At 45.3% G+C, this 18,795-nt stretch overlaps 1 protein-coding gene across 8 annotated transcripts in view; it reads right to left on the bottom strand.

Moving 5' to 3' along the window:
- Nucleotides 1-10,106: 10,106 nt before the first annotated feature.
- Nucleotides 10,107-18,795, bottom strand: part of LOC144491370 (ubiquitin carboxyl-terminal hydrolase 47-like) — a 52,089-nt gene continuing 43,400 nt past the window's right edge. For all 8 annotated transcript variants that reach the window (XM_078209094.1, XM_078209093.1, XM_078209091.1 and 5 more), the window contains 2 exons: nt 18,292-18,337; nt 10,107-10,619 (listed from right to left, as the gene is read on the bottom strand). In XM_078209094.1, the coding sequence (XP_078065220.1) occupies nt 10,494-10,619; nt 18,292-18,337 (172 nt within the window). In that variant the 3' untranslated portion in view covers nt 10,107-10,493. The remainder of the gene's footprint in view (nt 10,620-18,291; nt 18,338-18,795) is intronic.

The following is an 18,795-nucleotide window of genomic DNA, read 5'->3' as shown; positions in this document are numbered from 1 at the left end:
ATATCACTGTTCTTGAACAGATTGTTGAAGGCCTGTGTCTTAATCTAAATTTGCACAGCTCCCTAACTGGAGTCTATCACTTTTGTTGTAAAAGGTCTAGGGGAACTTCAATTAATTCAAGGGTATGGTATACATGTAAATTACGAATACCTGGGAATAATTTTAAAAAACGGATCTGAAACTTTCCCGTTTTTCTGCCTGTTCTGGACTTAGAATTTTTTGGTAAAACTAGCACATGCTGAGAATGAGAACTTGAAACATATCAGAACAGATAAATTGTCAGAAGTAACCAAAACATGCGTGAGGGATTGGATAGGCAACAGCTGGGAAATAAAACTGAGTTTGGAATAAATTCGGAAACAGGTTGAAGACTGCAATCACTAAGAGAACTCTTTCAACAAAGAGAAGCCAGTTTATCTAAAGGATTTCAGATAAAATTCAAGTTAAAAGAAAAGCCATCTGTGGGAGATGGAGCTGGAACTGGCTCAGACAAAACTTCAACCAGCAGAGGCTGAGTGCAAAAAACCAGGTAGAGGAGATGCAGAAGATGAAAGGAAGAGAGTGGAAAAGACAGTAACCCAGTTGTGGAAGTTGTACCAGAGAGAACAAGATGAAGCAGCAATTTAGCCAGAGAAGGAAACCGAGATCATACCCAGAACAAGATTGCTGAAATGGTCACACTAATAGAAAAACTCATGAACCGGTATGATAAATTGGTCAATGGAAAGATGCAATTAAAAATGCTCGGAAGTGAAGGAACTTTTTCACATGACCTAAGTATCAGAAATAGAGTACCACAACCATTTTCACAAGGTCAGACTAACTTACAAAGAGCAAAGAACAAAAAACAAAGAAAATTACAGCACAAGAACAAGTCCTTCGGCCCTCCAAGCCTGCACCGACCATGCTGCCTGACTGAACTAAAATCCCCTATCCTTCCAGGGACTATATCCCTCTATTCCCACCCTATTCATGTATGTGTCCAGACTCCCCTTAAAACTCACTGTCGTAACTGCTTCCACTATCTCTCCCGGCAGCACGTTCCAGGCACCCACCACCCTCTGTGTAAAAAACTTGCCTCGTACATCTCCTTTAAACCTTGCCCCTTGTTCCTTAAACCTATGCCCCCTAGTAATTGACTCTTCCAACCTGGGAAAAAGCTTCTGACTATCCACTCTGTCCATGCCCCTCATAATCTTGTAGACTTCTATCAGGTCTCCCCTCAACCTCCGTCATTCCAGTGAGAACAAACCAAGTTTCTCCAACCTCTCCTCATAGCTAATGCCCTCCATGCCAGGCAACACCCTGGCCAATCTTTTCTGAACCCTCTCCAAAGCCTCCACACCCTTCTGGTAGTGTGGCGACCAGAATTGAACACTATATTCCAACTGTGGTCTAACTAAGGTTCTGTAAAGCTGCAACATGACTTGCCAATTTTTAAACTCAATGCCCCGGCCGATGAAGGCAAGCATGCCGTATACCTTCTTGACTACCTTCTCCACCTGCTTTGCCACTTTCAGTGACCTGTGTACCTGTACACCCAGATCCCTCTGCCTATCAATACTCTTAAGGGTTCTGCCATTTCCTGTATATTTACCATCTGTATTAGACCTTCCAAAATGCATTACCCCACATTTGTCTGGATTAAACTCCATCTGCCATCTTTCCGCCCAAGCCTCCAACCGATCTATGTCCTGTTGTATCCTCTGATGGTCTTCATCGCTATCCGCAAATCCACCAACCTTTGTGTCATCCACAAACTTACTAATCAAACCAGTTACATTTTCTTCCAAATCATTTATATTTATTACAAACAGCAAAGGTCCCAGCACTGATCCCTGAGGAACGCCACTTGTCACAGCCCTCCATTCAGAAACACACCCTTTCACTGCTACCCTCTGTCTTCTATGACCGATATGCACGTATGACCGAGCTAGTTCTGTACCCGCCTTGCCAGCTCACCTCTGATCCCATGCGACTTCACCTTCTGGACCAGCCTGCCATGAGGGACCTTGTCAAAGGCCTTACTGAAGTCCATGTAGACAATATCCACTGCCCTACCCTCAACAATCATCTTCGTCACTTCCTCGAAAAACTGGATCAAGTTAGTGAGACACGACCTCCCCTTCACAAAACCATGTTGCCTCTCGCTAATACATCCATTTATTTCCAAGTGGGAGTAAATCCTGTCTCGAAGAATCCTCTCCAATAATTTCCCTACCTCTGATGTAAGGCTCACCGGCCTGTAATTACCTGGATTATTCTTGCTACCCTTCTTAAACAAAGGAACAAGATTGGCTATTCTCCAATCCTCTGGGACCTCCCCTGTACAGTAAGAAGTCTCACAACACCAGGTTGTGAGATATAAAGTAGATATAAAGAGCAAGAGGGTAGCCAGGGAGAGGGTTGGCCCACACAAGGACAGGGGAGGGAATCTATGCATGGAGCCAGAGGAAATGGATGAGATATTAAATGAGTACTTTGCATCAGTGTTCACCAAAGAGAAGGACTTGGTGGATGATGAATCTGGAAAAGGGTGTGTAGATAGTTTCTTACTGTGCTTACCCCAGTCCAATGCCGGCATCTCCACATCATGACTACCTCCCCTGTAGCCAGTGAGGATACAAAGATTTCTCTCAAGGCCCCAGCAATTTCCTTCCTTGCCTTTCTCAGTATTTTGGGGTATATCCCATCAGGCCCTAGGGACTTGGCTACCTTAATGTTTCTCAAGAACCCCAATACCTCCTCCTTTTTGATCTCAACACGACTCAAACTATCTACACACCCTTTTCCAGATTCATCATCCACCAAGTCCTTCTCTTTGGTGAACACTGATGCAAAGTACTCATTTAATATCTCATCCATTTCCTCTGGCTCCATGCATAGATTCCCTCCCCTGTCCTTGTGTGGGCCAACCCTCTCCCTGGCTACCCTCTTGCTCTTTATATGTGTATAAAAAGCCTTGGGATTTTCCTTAATCCTGCTGGCCAATTATTTTTCATGACCCCTTTTAGCCCTCCTTACTCCTTGCTTAAGTTTCTTTCTACTTTCCTTGTATCCCACACTTGCTTTGTGTGTTCCCAGCCTCCTAGCCTTGACAAATGCTTCCTTTTCCTCGTGGACGAGGCTCACAATATCTCTCATTATCCAAGGTTCCCAAAACTTGCCATACTTATCCTTCATCCTTACAGGAATGTGCCGGTCCTGAATCCCTATCAACTTACACTTGAAAGACTCCCACATGCTAGATGTTGATTTGCCTACAATCTTATTCTTCAGTTCCTGCCTAATATTGTTGTAATTAGCCTTCCTCCAGTTTAGTATCTTAACTTGAGGACTACACTTTTCTTTATCCATCAGTGTGTTAAAAGCTTACTGAATTGTGGTCACTGTTCCCGAGTTGCTCCCCTACTGAAAGGTCGACCACTTGGCTGAGCTCATACCAGGTCCAGTATGAACCCTTCCCTAGTTGGACTATATACATACTGTTTCAAGAAGCCCTCCTGGATACTCCTTACAAACTCTGCCCCATCCACGCCCCTAGCACTAAGTGAGTCCCAGTCAATGCAGGGGAAATTAAAATCTCCCACCACAATAACCCTGTTACTTTTACACCTTTCCAAAATCTGCTTACATATATGTTCCTCTATCTCCTGCTGGCTGTTGGGCGACCTATAGTAAACCCTCAATATTGTGACTACACCCTTCCTATTCCTGAGCTCCACCCATATTGCCTCGCTGTTTGAGCGCTCCGGGCATCCTCCCGCAGTACAGCTGTGATATTCTCCTTAACCAGTAGAGCAACTCCCCCACCCCTTTTACATCCCCCTCTATCCCGCCTGAAACCTCTGTATCCTGGAATGTTAAGCTGCCAATCCTGTCATTTCTTTAACCAAGCCTCCGTAATAGCAACAACATCATAGTTCCTAGTACTAATCCAAGCTCTAAGTTCATCTGCCTTACCTGTTACACTTCTCGCATTCAAACAAATGCACTTCAGTCCACCAGACCCTCTTTGATTTGCAACCACACCTTGCCTGCTCTTTCTCTTACTGGCCCTACTCTTTGGTTCCCCTTCAGTTAATTCACCTTTGCTTTGGTTTCCACCCCCCTGTCAAAATAGTTTAAATCTTCCCATGTGACACCAGCAAAGCTACCGGCCAGAATATTTATGCCTTTCCAATTTAGATGCAACCCGTCCTTCTTGTGCAGGTCCCACCTACCCCGGAAGAGAACCCAATGGTCCAGATATCTGAAACCCTCCCTCCTACACCAGCTGTTTAGCCACATGTTGAGCTCCACTATCTTCCTATTCCTAGCCTCACTGGCATGTGGCACAGGGAGTAATCCTGAGATTACAACACTAGAGGTCCTGCTTTTTAACTTTCTACCTAACTCCCTAAACTGCTGCTGCAGGACCTCATCACTCTTCCTACCTATGTCATTAGTACCAATATGTACCATGACCTCTGGCTGTTCACCTTCTCCCTTCAGAATGCTTTCTGCCCGTTCAGAGACATCCTGGACCCTGGCACCAGGGAGGCAACGTACCATCCTGGAGTCTCTTTCACATCCAAGCGCCTATCTGCATCCCTCATATAGAATCCCCGATAACAATTGCTCTATTGCTCTAGTTCTCTTTGTCCTTCCCTGCTTAACAACAGAGCCAGCCATGATGCCACTGCTCTGGCTGCTGCTGCTGTTGTCCCCTGATAGGCCATCTCCCCCAACAGTATCCAAAATGGTATACTTGTTAGAGAGGGGGACAACCACAGGGGATTCCTGCATTGACTGCCTGCCCCTTCTAGTTGTCACCCATCTATCTGGCTGAACCTTGGGTGTGACCATGTCTCTAAAGCTCCTATCTATGATGATTTCTGCCACCTTCATGCTCCTAAGTGCATCCAACTGCTGCTCCAACCTATCCATGTGGTCTATAAGGAGCTGCAATTGGGTGCACTTCCTGCAGATGTAGTTGCCCGAGATGTTGGAAGCGTCACGGATCTCCCACATCTCACATGTGCAGCACTTAACCCCACTGACCGACATTTCGAGTACTAATTAAATTATTTAGGAAAATTTATAAAATTCTTACCTTCACTTTTACCTTCTCACAGTGGCCTTTTTTTTGGGTTAGAGGAGGAAGAAGGAGGGAAACACTAATGTCGTGTTTCGAGCTTGCCGCTCCTTAACACCAGATCTTCCGCTTCCCACTTCTTGGTAGATGTTGCCGGTCGACTCCTCCCAGAATGCACCAGTGAAGTCCCTCAGCCGCCTCTACCTTACAATGTAGCTATACTCCTCGCTCCCTGGAACTCACCAAGGTTCCTCAGACAGCACCTTCTAAACCCACAACCACTACCATCTAAAAGGACAAGGGCAGCAGCTACAGGGATAACCACCACCTGGAGGTTCCCTTCCAAGCCACCCACCATTCTGGATTGGAAATATATGGCTGTTCCTTCATTGTCGCTGGGTCAAAATCCTGGAACTCCATTCCTAACAGCACCTACACCACATGACTTTAACAGGTCAAGAAGACAGCTCACCACCAATGTGTCAAGGACTATTTGGAATAGGCCATACATATTAGTCTAGCCAGGGATGCCCATACCCCATGGATTCATAAAAAATATATTAAAAGGGCGCCCGGATAGTTATTCAGATAACTGTAGGTCAGGAGCTCTACATTGCACTTCCAGAGTCTTTGCGTCTGCAACTTCTACCAGAGAAATTCGCAAATGTGAGCAACCACATCTCAGGGCAGATGAGGACACCTCTGGAATTGGCATTCGCTTGTTTCTAGATAAGAACACAGTTGGCAGAAATACACCCAGGCCAATGCTCACCATTGTAGTGATCCATGTTTGCCACATTTTGACATTATAGAGGCCTCGCTGCTCCTTATTGATTAGGCCTTTGCTCCTCATGGCCCTGTACCAAATTGCAATGAGCCCTCCATCATCTTACTTGGATGAGAGCCATTACCAAGGCAAGGTTGCCTACAGCGGGCATTATTAATGCCTCAGTGGATGAGTTGAAATCATAGAAATCATATCATAGAAACCCTACAGTGCAGAAGGAGGCCATTCGGCCCATCGAGTCTGCACCGACCACAATCCCACCCAGGCCCTACCCCCACATATTTACCTGCTAATCCCTCTAACCTACGCATCTCAGGACTCTAAGGGGCAATTTTTAACCTGGCCAATCAACCTAACCCGCACATCTTTGGACTGTGGGAGGAAACCGGAGCACCCGGAGGAAACCCACGCAGACACGAGGAGAATGTGCAAACTCCACACAGACAGTGACCCGAGCCGGGAATCGAACCTGGGACCCTGGAGCTGTGAAGCAGCAGTGCTAACCACTGTGCTACCGTGCCGTGAAGTGATAAATTCAGTGAGCATGTCCTTTACAGGTTTCCCTCCATCTCAAAACCTGCAGACCAGAGTTCAGCATCTCACCTGGCCTCTGTCGAGGGATGGTTGGACACCCCACCCTTTTCAGTGAAAAAGAAGGAATGTAAGAAAAGGGATAACCAGCCATGGATAACTAAGGAAATAAAGGAGAGTATCAAATTAAAAACCAATGCATACAGAGTGGCCAAAATTAGTGGGGAACTAGAAGATTGGGAAGGCTTTAAAAAACAACAAAGAACTACTAAGAAAGCAATAAAGAAAGGAAAGATAGATTATGAAAGTAAACTAGCACAAAATATAAAAACTGATAGTAAAAGTTTTTACTAATATATAAAACGGAAGAGTGGCTAAAGTCAATGTTGGTCCCTTAGAAGATGAGAAGGGGGATTTAATAATAAGAAACGAGGAAATGGCCGAGGCCTTAAACAAGTTTTTTGTGTCGGTCTTCACAGTGGAGGACACAAATAACATATCAATAATTGACGGTCATGGGACTGTAGGGGGTGAGGACCTTAAAATGACCACTATTATTAAAGAGGTAGTGCTGGGTAGGCTAATGGACTAAAGGTAGACAAGTCCTCTGGTCCGGATGGAATGCATCCCAGGGTACTAAAAGAAATGGCAGAAGTAATAGCAAATGCATTAGTTGTAATTTATCAAAATTCACTGGACTCTGGGGAGGTGCCAGCTGATTGGAACACAGCTAATGTAATGCCACTGTTTAAAAAGGGAGGTAGACAAAAGGCTGGTTAGCTTAACAACCGTAGTTGGGAAAATGCTGGAATCTATCATTAAGGAAGAAATAGCAGGACACCTGGAAAAGAATGGTTCAATCAAGCAGACGCAGCATGGATTCATGAAGGGAAAGTCATGTTTGACTAATTTACTGGAATTTTTTGAGGATATAACGAGTGCGGTTGACAGAGGGGAACCGGTGGATGTGGTGTATTTAGGTTTCCAGAAGGCATTCAATAAGGTGCCTCACAAAAGGTTGCTGCATAAGATTAAGGTACACGGAGTTGGGGGTAAAGTGTTAGCGTGGATTGAAGGTTGGCTATCTAACAGAATAAGAAGTCTCACAACACCAGGTTAAAGTCCAACAGGTTTATTTGGTAGCAAATACCATAAGCTTTCGGAGCACTGCTCCTTCGTCAGATGGAGTGGAAATGTGCTCTCAAACAGTGCAAACAGACAAACACATTTCCACTCCATCTGACGAAGGAGCAGTGCTCTGAAAGCTTATGGTATTTGCTACCAAATAAACCTGTTGGACTTTAACCTGGTGTTGTGAGACTTCTTACTGTGTTCACCCCAGTCCAACGCCGGCATCTCCACATCATATCTAACAGAAAGCAGAGAGTCGGAATAAATGGGTGCTTTTCCGGTTGGCAATCAGTGACTAGTGGCGTGCCGCAGGGATCGGTGCTGGGGCCTCAACTATTTACCATATAATTAATTATTAAATTATTTATTTAAACGGTGAAAAATTACAACATGCTACTGTGCAGAGGGACCTGGGGGTCCTTGTGCATGAATCACAAAAACTCAGTTTGCAGGTGCAGCAGGTAATCAAGAAGGCAAATGGAATGTTGGCCTTTATCGCGAGAGGGATGGAGTATAAAAGCAGGGAGGTCATGCTGCAACTGTATAGGGTACTGGTGAGGCCGCACCTCGAGTACTGTGTACAATTTTGGTCCCCTTATTTAAGAAAGGATATATTAGCTTTGGAGGGGGTACAGAGAAGGTTCACCAGGTTGATTCCGGAGATGAGGGGGTTAGCTTATGAGGAGAGATTGAGTAGACTGGGCCTGTACTCATTGGAGTTTAGAAGGTTGAGGGGAGATCTTATAGAGACAAATAAGATAATGAAGGGGCTAGACAGGGTAGAAGCAGCGAGGTTATTTCCACTTACAATGGAAACAAGAACTAGGGGGCATAGCCTCAAAATACGGGGGAGTCAATTTAGAACAGAGTTGAGGAGGAACTTCTTCTCCCAGAGGGTGGTGAATCTTTGGAATTCTCTGCCCAATGAAACAGTAGAGGCTACCTCATTAAATGTGTTTAAGTCACAGATAGATAGATTTTTAACCATTAAGGGAATTAAGGGTTATGGGGAGCGGGCGGGTAAGTGGAACTGAACCCACTATCAGATCAGCCATGATCTTACTGAATGGCGGAGCAGCCTTGAGGGGTTAGATGGCCTACTCCTGCTCCTATTTCTTATGTTCTTATGTTTCAGGGAAAGGATTTTTTGGAGGACCAGAGATGGGTATTTCTGCCATTCATATAGAATGTGTATTGGAGACGTTGCTCTTTGACCAGGGTGATAAGAGCTATGTGCAAGAAGCCTCCCCCAGACACATTCCACTTGTCTCCATACAAAGTCCATTTCTTCAGCCAACTACATGATTCCTTGTCAGGCATGATCATTCATCCGGTGGGATTAATGATTGGAGTCATGAGTTAGTTGCTCTCCACCAGCCATGCCCCTTTGAGACATTCACATCCTTCCTTCCCTGCACCCAGTTCTTGACTACAGCCAATAGCAAATGACACAGAGTGTATAGCAGCTCCATGCGTTGCTCGGATTTCAACATTGAAACCCATGAGTTGGGAGCAAACCTGCTGCAATGCGGCCTTCACCATAGAGAGAATACAACTGAGAGTCTTTGATATCCAGTTGCTTCATAACTATTAGGGTGCCCAATATTTTGGCCACTTGTGCGGAATGAACTCCACCCACCCGAAAAGACCCTCCTCCCACTCTAAGGATTCACACATCCAGAGTGACTGTGTTTTCAAGTGCAGTATGAGAAAATACTGCATGTGTACTGTGCAAACATGCTCCATCACCTTCTACCCACTCCTGCCGCTCACTAACTTCGACTTATCACCATTGACCCACCAAATATCACTATTCCTCCCCCTTCTATCACCCTTGAACCTCTGCTGTGACCCTGGACCCTATAATAATCTAACTCCTTCCCTCCCCTCAGAGCTGACGCCCATTACTATCCCCATGCCAACAATGATCTTGCACTCCTCATTATCTGAGCCACCTGTCTTGTTCCCCTCTTTGATCCACCTAGTATCTTCACCTGCCAGACTCACACCCTGAAGTTGCTACCCTACCACATCTCATTGCCCCCTCTGACTGTCATTGTTCCCCCCTACCACCTATATCCTAGATTCTCCCCCAAGGACTCCACCATTGACACCACCCTCTAAGAAACTTTCCTTCTTCTCTGGACATCCCCTCACCTTCCTCAGACACCACTCCCACATCCCTCAGACACCCCACCCAACTTCCCTCATAACCCAACTCCCCTGCTCAGCCTTGGAGCTGCTTGTGAAACAGACCCCCTCCCACACCTTATAGTCCGCCTGTCATCTGCTTTTAAGTTTTGCTTTGCCAGAGCACTGACCCTTGTTCTGTAATGAACACATTCTGCTATCTTTATGCCACTATCAGCACCTTCTTTATTCTTTAACACGACCATTAACACTTGATTGATACATGGTTTATTCTGAAATAATGTTGCATGCAACCATTGTGACGCAAAAATGTAAAAATATAATGCTTTGAGCTGTAAACGGCAGAGTGTCTCTCCAAGCTTGACTTGGAAGGCCTCTCCCACATGCATGTGGTAAAAGCTTGAATAAATTTGCCTTGTTACACTTCAGTCAGGTCTGAAGGCTCAATCTTTATTAAATCCTCCAACAATAACTGATAGACAACTGTGGAATCATGAAAATATTCAACCAAAACTTAACCAGTTGTTTGTTTTTTATAAAACAAGGACATTTTATATATGTCCCTTTCACTGTAGTCCCTGAACTGCAAGACCTCGCTATAAGTATCCAATCGAAATCCCTTTGTAATACATTAAGAACTGTGGCTCTGAAGAACATTTTAATTGATTTCATCAAAGCAGTTAAGGTGGGTTATTGTCTGCAGATATATTACATCAACATGATAATAAGTTGGTACAACTTTCTTTTCTTAAACTGAAATAAAACAGCAACCACACAAGACTTGCATAATATTGAATTCCAAGCATCGGGGTGCTATCACACAGGGGTTCCAGTGTATGTGGTGTTTTGCTTCTGTCGACCGTAGCTGCTTCTACCATCCGCTTTAAGAGTGGTATCTGCTCCCAAAATACTAATATGGCTCTGGGAATCATTACGATGCGCCTAAATAGATAAAAGCAATAAAGGTAATTCCTAAGTAAATGTTTCATTCAGTTTGCAGGCAAAACATTTCAATAAGAATCACATGAGCTATTAGGACTTTGTGACATGCTCGGGGAAACTGACAACTGAAATTTAGAACTATTGTTGATATTTTTGAAAGAAGTCATTGGAAGTAATTTTCATCTCTGTTAGAGAGTGGGTAAAATGTGTGCTTGTGGATTGGCTGACCTATACATGCTCCATCTAATTGCCCTTTCTACTGAAGTTAATGGAAATAAAATTGGACAGAGCATTTTATGGACAGCCGATCTGCTTATCCCTATTTTATGCCTGTGCTGAATCCAAATTTGCCCCTGTTGTGATAAATTTAGCTTTACAATAGTGTGGAAGGGGATTCTGGGTCAGCGAGCAGAACCACAAGCAGTCTTAGGTTTCGTAATAGATGGGAAGAAAAGAATTAAAACACATTTACACCTAAACAGGTCATGTTGGTAGCTTACTCATATGCGAATGCTTAACATTATTAAAAGAATATGAAGGATGATTTTAATATGTTGATATAATTGTAATAATAATGAATGAATATGAAAGTTTAGAGTTTTACAGCCAATGTGAATATTGCTGAATCCAAGAAGTTCAAAAGTTCATAAGCAAAAAGATATTCAGTTAGCAGAAAAGACAATAGGGAAATAACACTCAGTACAGATATTGAAACAATTAATGAAATATTTATTAACAAATTGAAAGGCTCTATTGTCCAGGCATAAGAAAATATCAGTCCCAGGGCTGATATGGCCAGTTGTCTTGGCAAAGCGCCAATGGAAAAGATATTTGAACAGTGGTGTCCTTAGAGAGACATTGCAACACGAAAGTTAATCATGCCAGGGGGCAAATGTCCAGTTTTTGGGTTAACAAATGAAAGATCATTAAGTCAAGCAATGACTCATAATTGTCATGTATTGGGCTGACATGTTAATGTGAAATGAGAGCAAGTCTAAGCTAATTAGAGGGAGTACCTTAAATATCAGAGAGATATAATTGTAATGAATTTTGACTCAGTGCCTCAGTTCTTCGGAGAGCTCTTCCGGCATCAGGAAGTGCTGTTTGACCCTTCGGAGGGTCCCACGGCTGAGGTTAATGTCTTGTTTGTTCCGTGTGTCTTTCATGTTTACTTTAAAATAAATTCTGAATACGCCTTCTAAATCAAAATATTGCAATTGTGAAGTTAATTATAGCTGTTTTTAAGTTCTTTTTAAGAAAATTTGGTCACCATTAAGAAATTTTCGACTACAAGTAGCCCACCCATTCCAACAATGAAAATAACAGAACTATTTTGAGGCATGGGCCCCAGATGAGCATCCTAATGCAGCTTGTGTCTAATTAAAGCGAGTTAAGGCAACACAATGTTAGGCAGTTCAGAGACTGACCAGCTGGCAGCAAGGTCAACTCTGGTGGGGAGAAGGGATGTTGAGAAGGTTGTGATCAAGAGCAGCAACAGCACAACTTCTTTCTGTGGGAAATGAAAAAGCATTTCCTGATTCACCAGGTCTAATAATAAACTTAACTTTGAGGGTTTCCTTGCTCTTCTCCAAAAACATTTTAAAGATACTAGAAATTGAAATCTCAAAGCATTCATTTGAGGAAAGCTGAATCTGTATGAAAATTTTGCTTTCCTGTTATGAACTACCAAGAGAAAAGTCAAGACAGCACTTGGCAACAGTAAATATCTGTAATCATGTCAAAAGCAGCAGCAGAAAGAGAACCAGCTGTTAGTGTAACATCTTGGTTGCTGGTCAGAGAAGAAAATAGATACTTTACAGAAAATTGATTAAAAGTAATTTATCCTCAGAAACAGGCCATTCAGACTCACAGGTCCATGGCACTGTTTTTACTCCAAACAAACCTCCTTCCACACCTCTTTAGCCCCCACCAACATATTCTGATATTCCTTTCTCCCTAATGTGATTGAGTTTGCCATTAAATGTGTCTATGTTATTTGTCTCAACTACTTCTTGTGTTATTAAGTTCCAGATTCTAACCACTCTTTGGATAATAGCATTTTGCTTGAATTTCCTATTAAATTTATTAGGTTCCTTTGTATCTTTTATGAATCCTAGTTCTGGTCTCATTTACAAGTGGAAACATCTCTACATCCATCTGTAAAACTGATTAACCTTAATGACTTCCACCAGGTCACTACGTTTTTATACGAACTTACAATAACATCTGTGCTTTTCAATTCTGTCCCTCTAGAAATTAAGCTGTTATGATCTCTGTGGAGATTGACAATGTTGAAAAAGAGGTTTGAACTTTAAGTTACCAACTGAATGGATGAACTACAAGATTTCATGTTTTAAAACTTTGACTGTAACTGATGAATGAGATAATTGCTGACTAAACACTATTTTCTTTTTGCAGGAAATGTTAAACAACAGAAAGGAATATTCCCCTTTTGTTCTTATCACACATCATACTCACCATGGAATCACAACCTTTATCGCAAACAGTCCACAGTAACTCCCACCTGCCAATGAGTTCCTGTACCCCACTGAATGCACCCCTCACTGTTGGAAAGCCGACCGCGGGGGTGCGCTGTCAGCAGGACCAGAAGATCCCACCAGCATGAAGGTCGGAAAATTCTAGCCTTTGTGTCACACCAACTAGACATTATGTCAGTCTAGAACCCAATTAATAAAGAGTAGGAGCAAGTGGTTCACCAGTGACTTTGAAGTAAGTACCACAGACAAAGCCTACCTGCCATAGTGCTGCACTGCCCTGATGTGCTGTTCACCACTTTGACAGGAGATCTGTTCCTGCCTCCATCTCAATGCCAAGCTGATCTTCATGGACAACATTGTGCTGCTGGACTCAGGGATCTTCCAGTGTCACCATCTCAGATCAGTGCTGTGCCTGGGGTTGGGGAGTACAGGGGTCTCCTTTTTCCGCCTGGGATCTTCAAGTGGCCAGAAAGTCGACAGGGATGGTTGCTGGGGGATAAACAGTGGCTGATGACACTGGTGTGTCTCCCTCAGACTCCAGTCGAGGAAAGGTACAGCAATGCTCACACCACCACATGCTCCCTCAGAGAATAGACCATTGGACCGCTGAAGGTGTGATTCAGAAGCCTGGACTGCTCAGGTGGCTCTCTGCAATATGCACCACAGAGGGATTGTTGCATCATTGCAGCTTGCTGCGCCCTTCACAATCTGGCTATGCAGAGGGGGAACTGGAGGAGGAGGAGAGCTCCTCAGAAGATGAAGATGAGGAGGTGCAGGAAGCCCTGAGGATGCTGAGGAACAACATGTTGATGCTGATGTCATGGAGGAGGGGAGACTTGGGAGGCATTCCCTCTTGGCTGAATGGTTCCAGGAGGTATAAAATGTAAGACTGATCATCAGAAGACATCCCTTCTAGTTCTCCAAAACATTTTGTAACTGCTGCAGGAATAGCTGAACCACTGCTGAGAGGACAGTTCCTGCATTCACACTTGGGCTTTAAGGGTCCCGACTCACTTAGGTCAGATCTTAGTTCTCTGTCAACTTAGAGTCCAGCAAGGAAGAACAGCAATGTAAGTTGAAACTGAACGTTTCCCATATCGTATAAGGATGTAAATACAGCTGCAAAGGAATTGTGGACCAGCTTAGACTCTAATGCTAAAGTGCATGTCTTGGTTTGGGACACTATCAGTTAGGAAACTCAGATAAGCAGAGAGTCACATTGCTGATTAGCCCTCCTCAGCCATTGCTATCCCTTAAGGATTACCGGTTTCGAACTCACCCATCATATACTGAATAAAGAATTGCACTCATCTCCCTGACAACACACCATGGTACAGTACCAAGTTACATTGAGGTTGACATCATGTGAATGTTAACCTTAAAAGGGGACACTCAGAGTGAGCAATGCTCAACAACATCGGAATAACAGGATTGCAAAGTTTCGAACCAAAATGCTTTCTTCTAACTATTATTCACATACCCATGGAATCGTTTCCAAAAAGTGCAATGTATTCATCACCTGTGACTCTGAGGCAAAATCAAAACTTTTTAACTTTCCTAACCCTATCACTATGGGGGGAATTTTACCATTTTGAGTCTAAGTGTCAGATCTGGGCGTCAAATAGATCGCGCCTGGAATCCTCTTTCCATCGCGCCCATACGCGTTTTGCCGGCTCCGGCCCGATTTGCGCTGTGGGCGGGGCTTAGCACTGGCGGACCGATTGGAGCTCTGAACTGCGCATGCGCAGTTCGAAAAAAATCTGACAGCGTGCCCGGGTGCGAAAAAAAAAGCAGACAGCGGAGAGAGCGGCTGTCTGACGTTCATCCTCTGGCCAGGGCGGGAGGGTGTTGGGAGGAGGAGAGGGGGTGTGACGTCTCATCGCTTTGGGGCGGGGGGAGGAGGGGAAGGGGTGTGACTGATCATCCCCTGGGGGGGGGTTCCGCTGCCTGTCTGCCATCACTGGTACACTACCAGCCACAGCCATCTTTCCTGCTCTCTCATACCTGCAGGGAAGAGTAATCTGTGGGTGGTAGTGTACCAGTGATGGTGCTAGGAGGGACTGGCTGCAGACAGGCAGCGGAACCCCCTCGACCAGAGGATGAGACATCACACCCCCTCTCCTCCCCCCCTCAGGGGATGATACATCACACCCCCTCTCCACCACCACCCCCCCCCCAGGGGATGTTCAGTCACACCCCCTCCCCTCCCACCCCCCACAGAGGATGAGACGTCACACCACCTCTCCACCGCCCTCCCCCCCAACAGGGGATGATCAGTCACACCCCCTCCCCTCTCACCCCCCCCCCCCCCCCCCCCCCCAGGGGATGAGATGTCGCACTCCCTCCTCCTCCCACCCCCCCTCCCGCCCCGACCAGAGGATGACCTGGGTCAGAGCTGTTGCAGTCTCTGACCCCGCTCTTCGGAGGCTGCAGCGGCGACTTCAGGCTTTTAATTTGCAGGTCGGTAACAGCGTGGACGCGGATCGGGCCAGAAGACGGTAAAGTGGGATTTGGCGGGAGAGTTGGGCGCGCGGTTCATTAAGTCGATTTAAATGCATGCAAATGCCCGATTCGGGCACGCGCCGGACCCGCGCCCGAATCGGGTGTCGGTAAAACCGCGATCTGCTCGGAATCGGGTGCAGATCATGGTATAGGCCCGACGCCCAACTTTACCACGATTTCACGCCCGAAAACGGGCTTGAAGTTTTGGTAAAATCAGGCCCTATGTCTTGGTGCAGCACTGACATCCGCAGCCGAGGTGGAGGCAGACTGCTGACTGCTATTTTTTGATGCCTGTGATGACCTCTGGATGTCCTCTGGAGGTGCCTGGCCCCAATATTCCCTCTCATGCTCAGGGTCAGAAGCTCCCTCGAGTGTGGGCACAGGCAGAGGGGTCTCTGAGTGGCTGCACACCCTTGGGGTGTCCTGATGCTCATCATTTCTGTGGATACCACAGGACTCTGGCATGGCTACTGGGGGGAAAGGGCACCTGGAGGGAGGTCAAGGTGCCTGGTCCTCATGTGGTCCGCACCCTGATGGTGCCCACCAAAGTGTGTAGCCATGTGCATGACCGAGCGCAAAGCCCGCAGGACCTGCTGGACCAAGCTCTCCATGGTGGTTGCCAATCTTCCCATGGCGGCATTGAGGCACTCACATGTCAGAGCCATCAGACAGAACACAGACGTACTCCATCATGCACTTTACTCTGACGAGTGACTGTTGAACCTCTGCCCAATGTTCCTCTGCCTCCATTTGCATCTCCATCAGTGAAATGGCAGCTGCTTCCAGAGGCTCATCATCCGCCTGGAACTGAGTGGATGGCTGGTCTCCAGCAGTCCTCCGAGTGTCAGAGACTTGAGCTGTCTCTGCCTCCAACTCCCGCGGGGACGTCTCTGTGAGGTGTTCTCCAGAATGTGATTCCAAGTCTAGCCTTGGACTACACCTCATTGAAGTGTGTATCTCTGCACTGGTGGAGGGTGTGGGTGAGCGCTGTGATGATTCTTCCTGAGTTCCCTTATTCTCAGACTAGCTCCAAGAGCTGGGAGACGTGCTGGGTGATGGTCTGCTGGTGCCTGAAATACACAAAGGACAGTGTTAGTCAATGAACTGAAACGAATTCAGAGTATATTACATTCAGAGCAAATTGTAGATTGGGTGAAGTGATGGCACTGAGACCTTTACTGGAGCGGTCCCAGTCCTTGCCTGTGAGTTCTGCAGCAGCCTCCTTGAACTCGATGAGACTGATAGTCTCTGCTACCCCTTCCCCAGTCTGGGCTCGCTCTCACTTGTTGTGTGCAAGTTTGGCCTGTATGGAGACAAAAGAAAGATGTGATCAGAAGGGATGGAGCAGAGTTTGGGTGAAACACATGTCCCATGAGTGTGGTGCGTCACACCCAGAATGGACAAAGAATGGAGTGTAAGTAATAAGATAGACTGGGTGGTGGTGTAGTGAAAGCATTGTAGCAAGAATGCGTGTCGATATCTGTCACCTGCCAATGGATGTGTGAGGCTCGTGAAGAGAGTAACTGTTGAGTATGCTAAGAGTTTGATAGCGGAGGGAGTTGAGAGTGGACTTAGCCTAGCAGAGCAGATCATATCATTTATCAGCTTCCTGCACAGGATAGTGCGTCGCAAGTGGGTGACAACATCGCTGACCAAAGAGCAACGGCATTCCAGGCCAGAGAGGTGATGTTGGTATGCTTCTTTGTGCCATCGCTTGGGTCGAGGACAGACCGGTGGACCTGCATTCCCAAATAAAGACATTGAGGCCTCCTGCTAAAAACTGGTGCTGCCTTCTTCTTGAAGCTGCTAGTCTTTTCTCTTTGGATTGTGGACATAGTGTATAGTCTGGTGAAGACAGGTGGGCTGGAGAGAGAGGTATGAGTGTGTTGGACTGTGCTTAAATTTGACACCAGGAGCTTCAAACCCACCAGCTAAGGGCAGGCGGACGAATCAGCTGCCAACCAATAATTAATGAGGTTCCAAGTGCTGAATTTGGAGCAGGATCTCACCATTCTGGTTGCCGGAACAGGTGCCACCCGCCACTGCACTTAATCTCAAAATCAGACAACTCTGCCCAATGTTTTGATCATGATAAACATGCTTTCTTTAAATTCATTCGTGTGACATGGGCGTCACTGGCTGGCCAGCATTTATTGCCCATCCCAAGTTGCCCTTGGAGGGCAGTTGAGAGTCAATCACATTGCTGTGGCTCTGGAGCCACATGTAGGCCAGACCACATAAGGATGGCAGATTTCTTTCCCTAAAGGACATGAGTGAACCAGATGGGTTTTTCTGACAACCGACTATGGTTTCACTGTCATCAGCAGATTCTTAATTCCAAATATTTCTTTTATTATTGAATTCAAATTCCATCTTCTGCCGTGGTGGAATTTGAACCTTGGTCCCCAGAACATTAGCTGAGCTTGTGGATTAATAGTCTCGCGATAATACCACGAGGCCATCGCTTCCCCATGCTGTGGAAGGTTTATTCTTGGTAGAAGCATCTCAGCACAAATTACGTTTCTTCAGAATATGGATAGGAGGTCAAGATGTTTCAGAATACAAACTAATGTGAACTTTGGCTCTTAATTACTGTACAGTGGAGCATTTTGTAAATTAATCATTTGCTGAAATAAAGCAACTATTGATTTGAATTGTATAAATTGACATACCTCACTATCTTTTCTTCTGTACATAATCAGGTAGGCTGTTTTGGAGCTGTAAAATATTAAACAATCTACTTTAAAAAAGATGAAACAAAAATGGTGACAGTGGCGTAGTGGTAATGTCACTGGATTAGCAATTGCAAGGTCCAGACGAATGCCCAAGGGGCAGGGTTCAATTCCCACCATGGTAGCAGGTAATTTAAAGTCCATTATCTGGAGTTGAAAACTAGATCATAGAACTGTCATTGATTGTTGTGGAAAATATCCTTTAGGGAAGGAAAACTGCTCTATTTAACTGGTCTGTCCGACACGTGGCTCCAGACCCAGAGCAATGTGGTTGTCTCTTAACTGCATCCTGAAATGGCCCAGCAAACCACTCAGTCCAAGTGCAATTAGAGATTGGCAACATCCACATCCCGTGAAAGAATAAAGGAAAATATGAAATGGTTTCATGGTTTACATTGTTCATATCAAATTCTAAAATTTTCAAATTTTTTGCCCTATTTGATT

The sequence above is a fragment of the Mustelus asterias genome, chromosome 3 (assembly GCF_964213995.1).
Source record: "Mustelus asterias chromosome 3, sMusAst1.hap1.1, whole genome shotgun sequence".
In the NCBI taxonomy this organism is placed as follows: Eukaryota; Metazoa; Chordata; class Chondrichthyes; order Carcharhiniformes; family Triakidae; genus Mustelus; species Mustelus asterias.
This window is presented reverse-complemented; position numbering and strand designations above follow the sequence as displayed.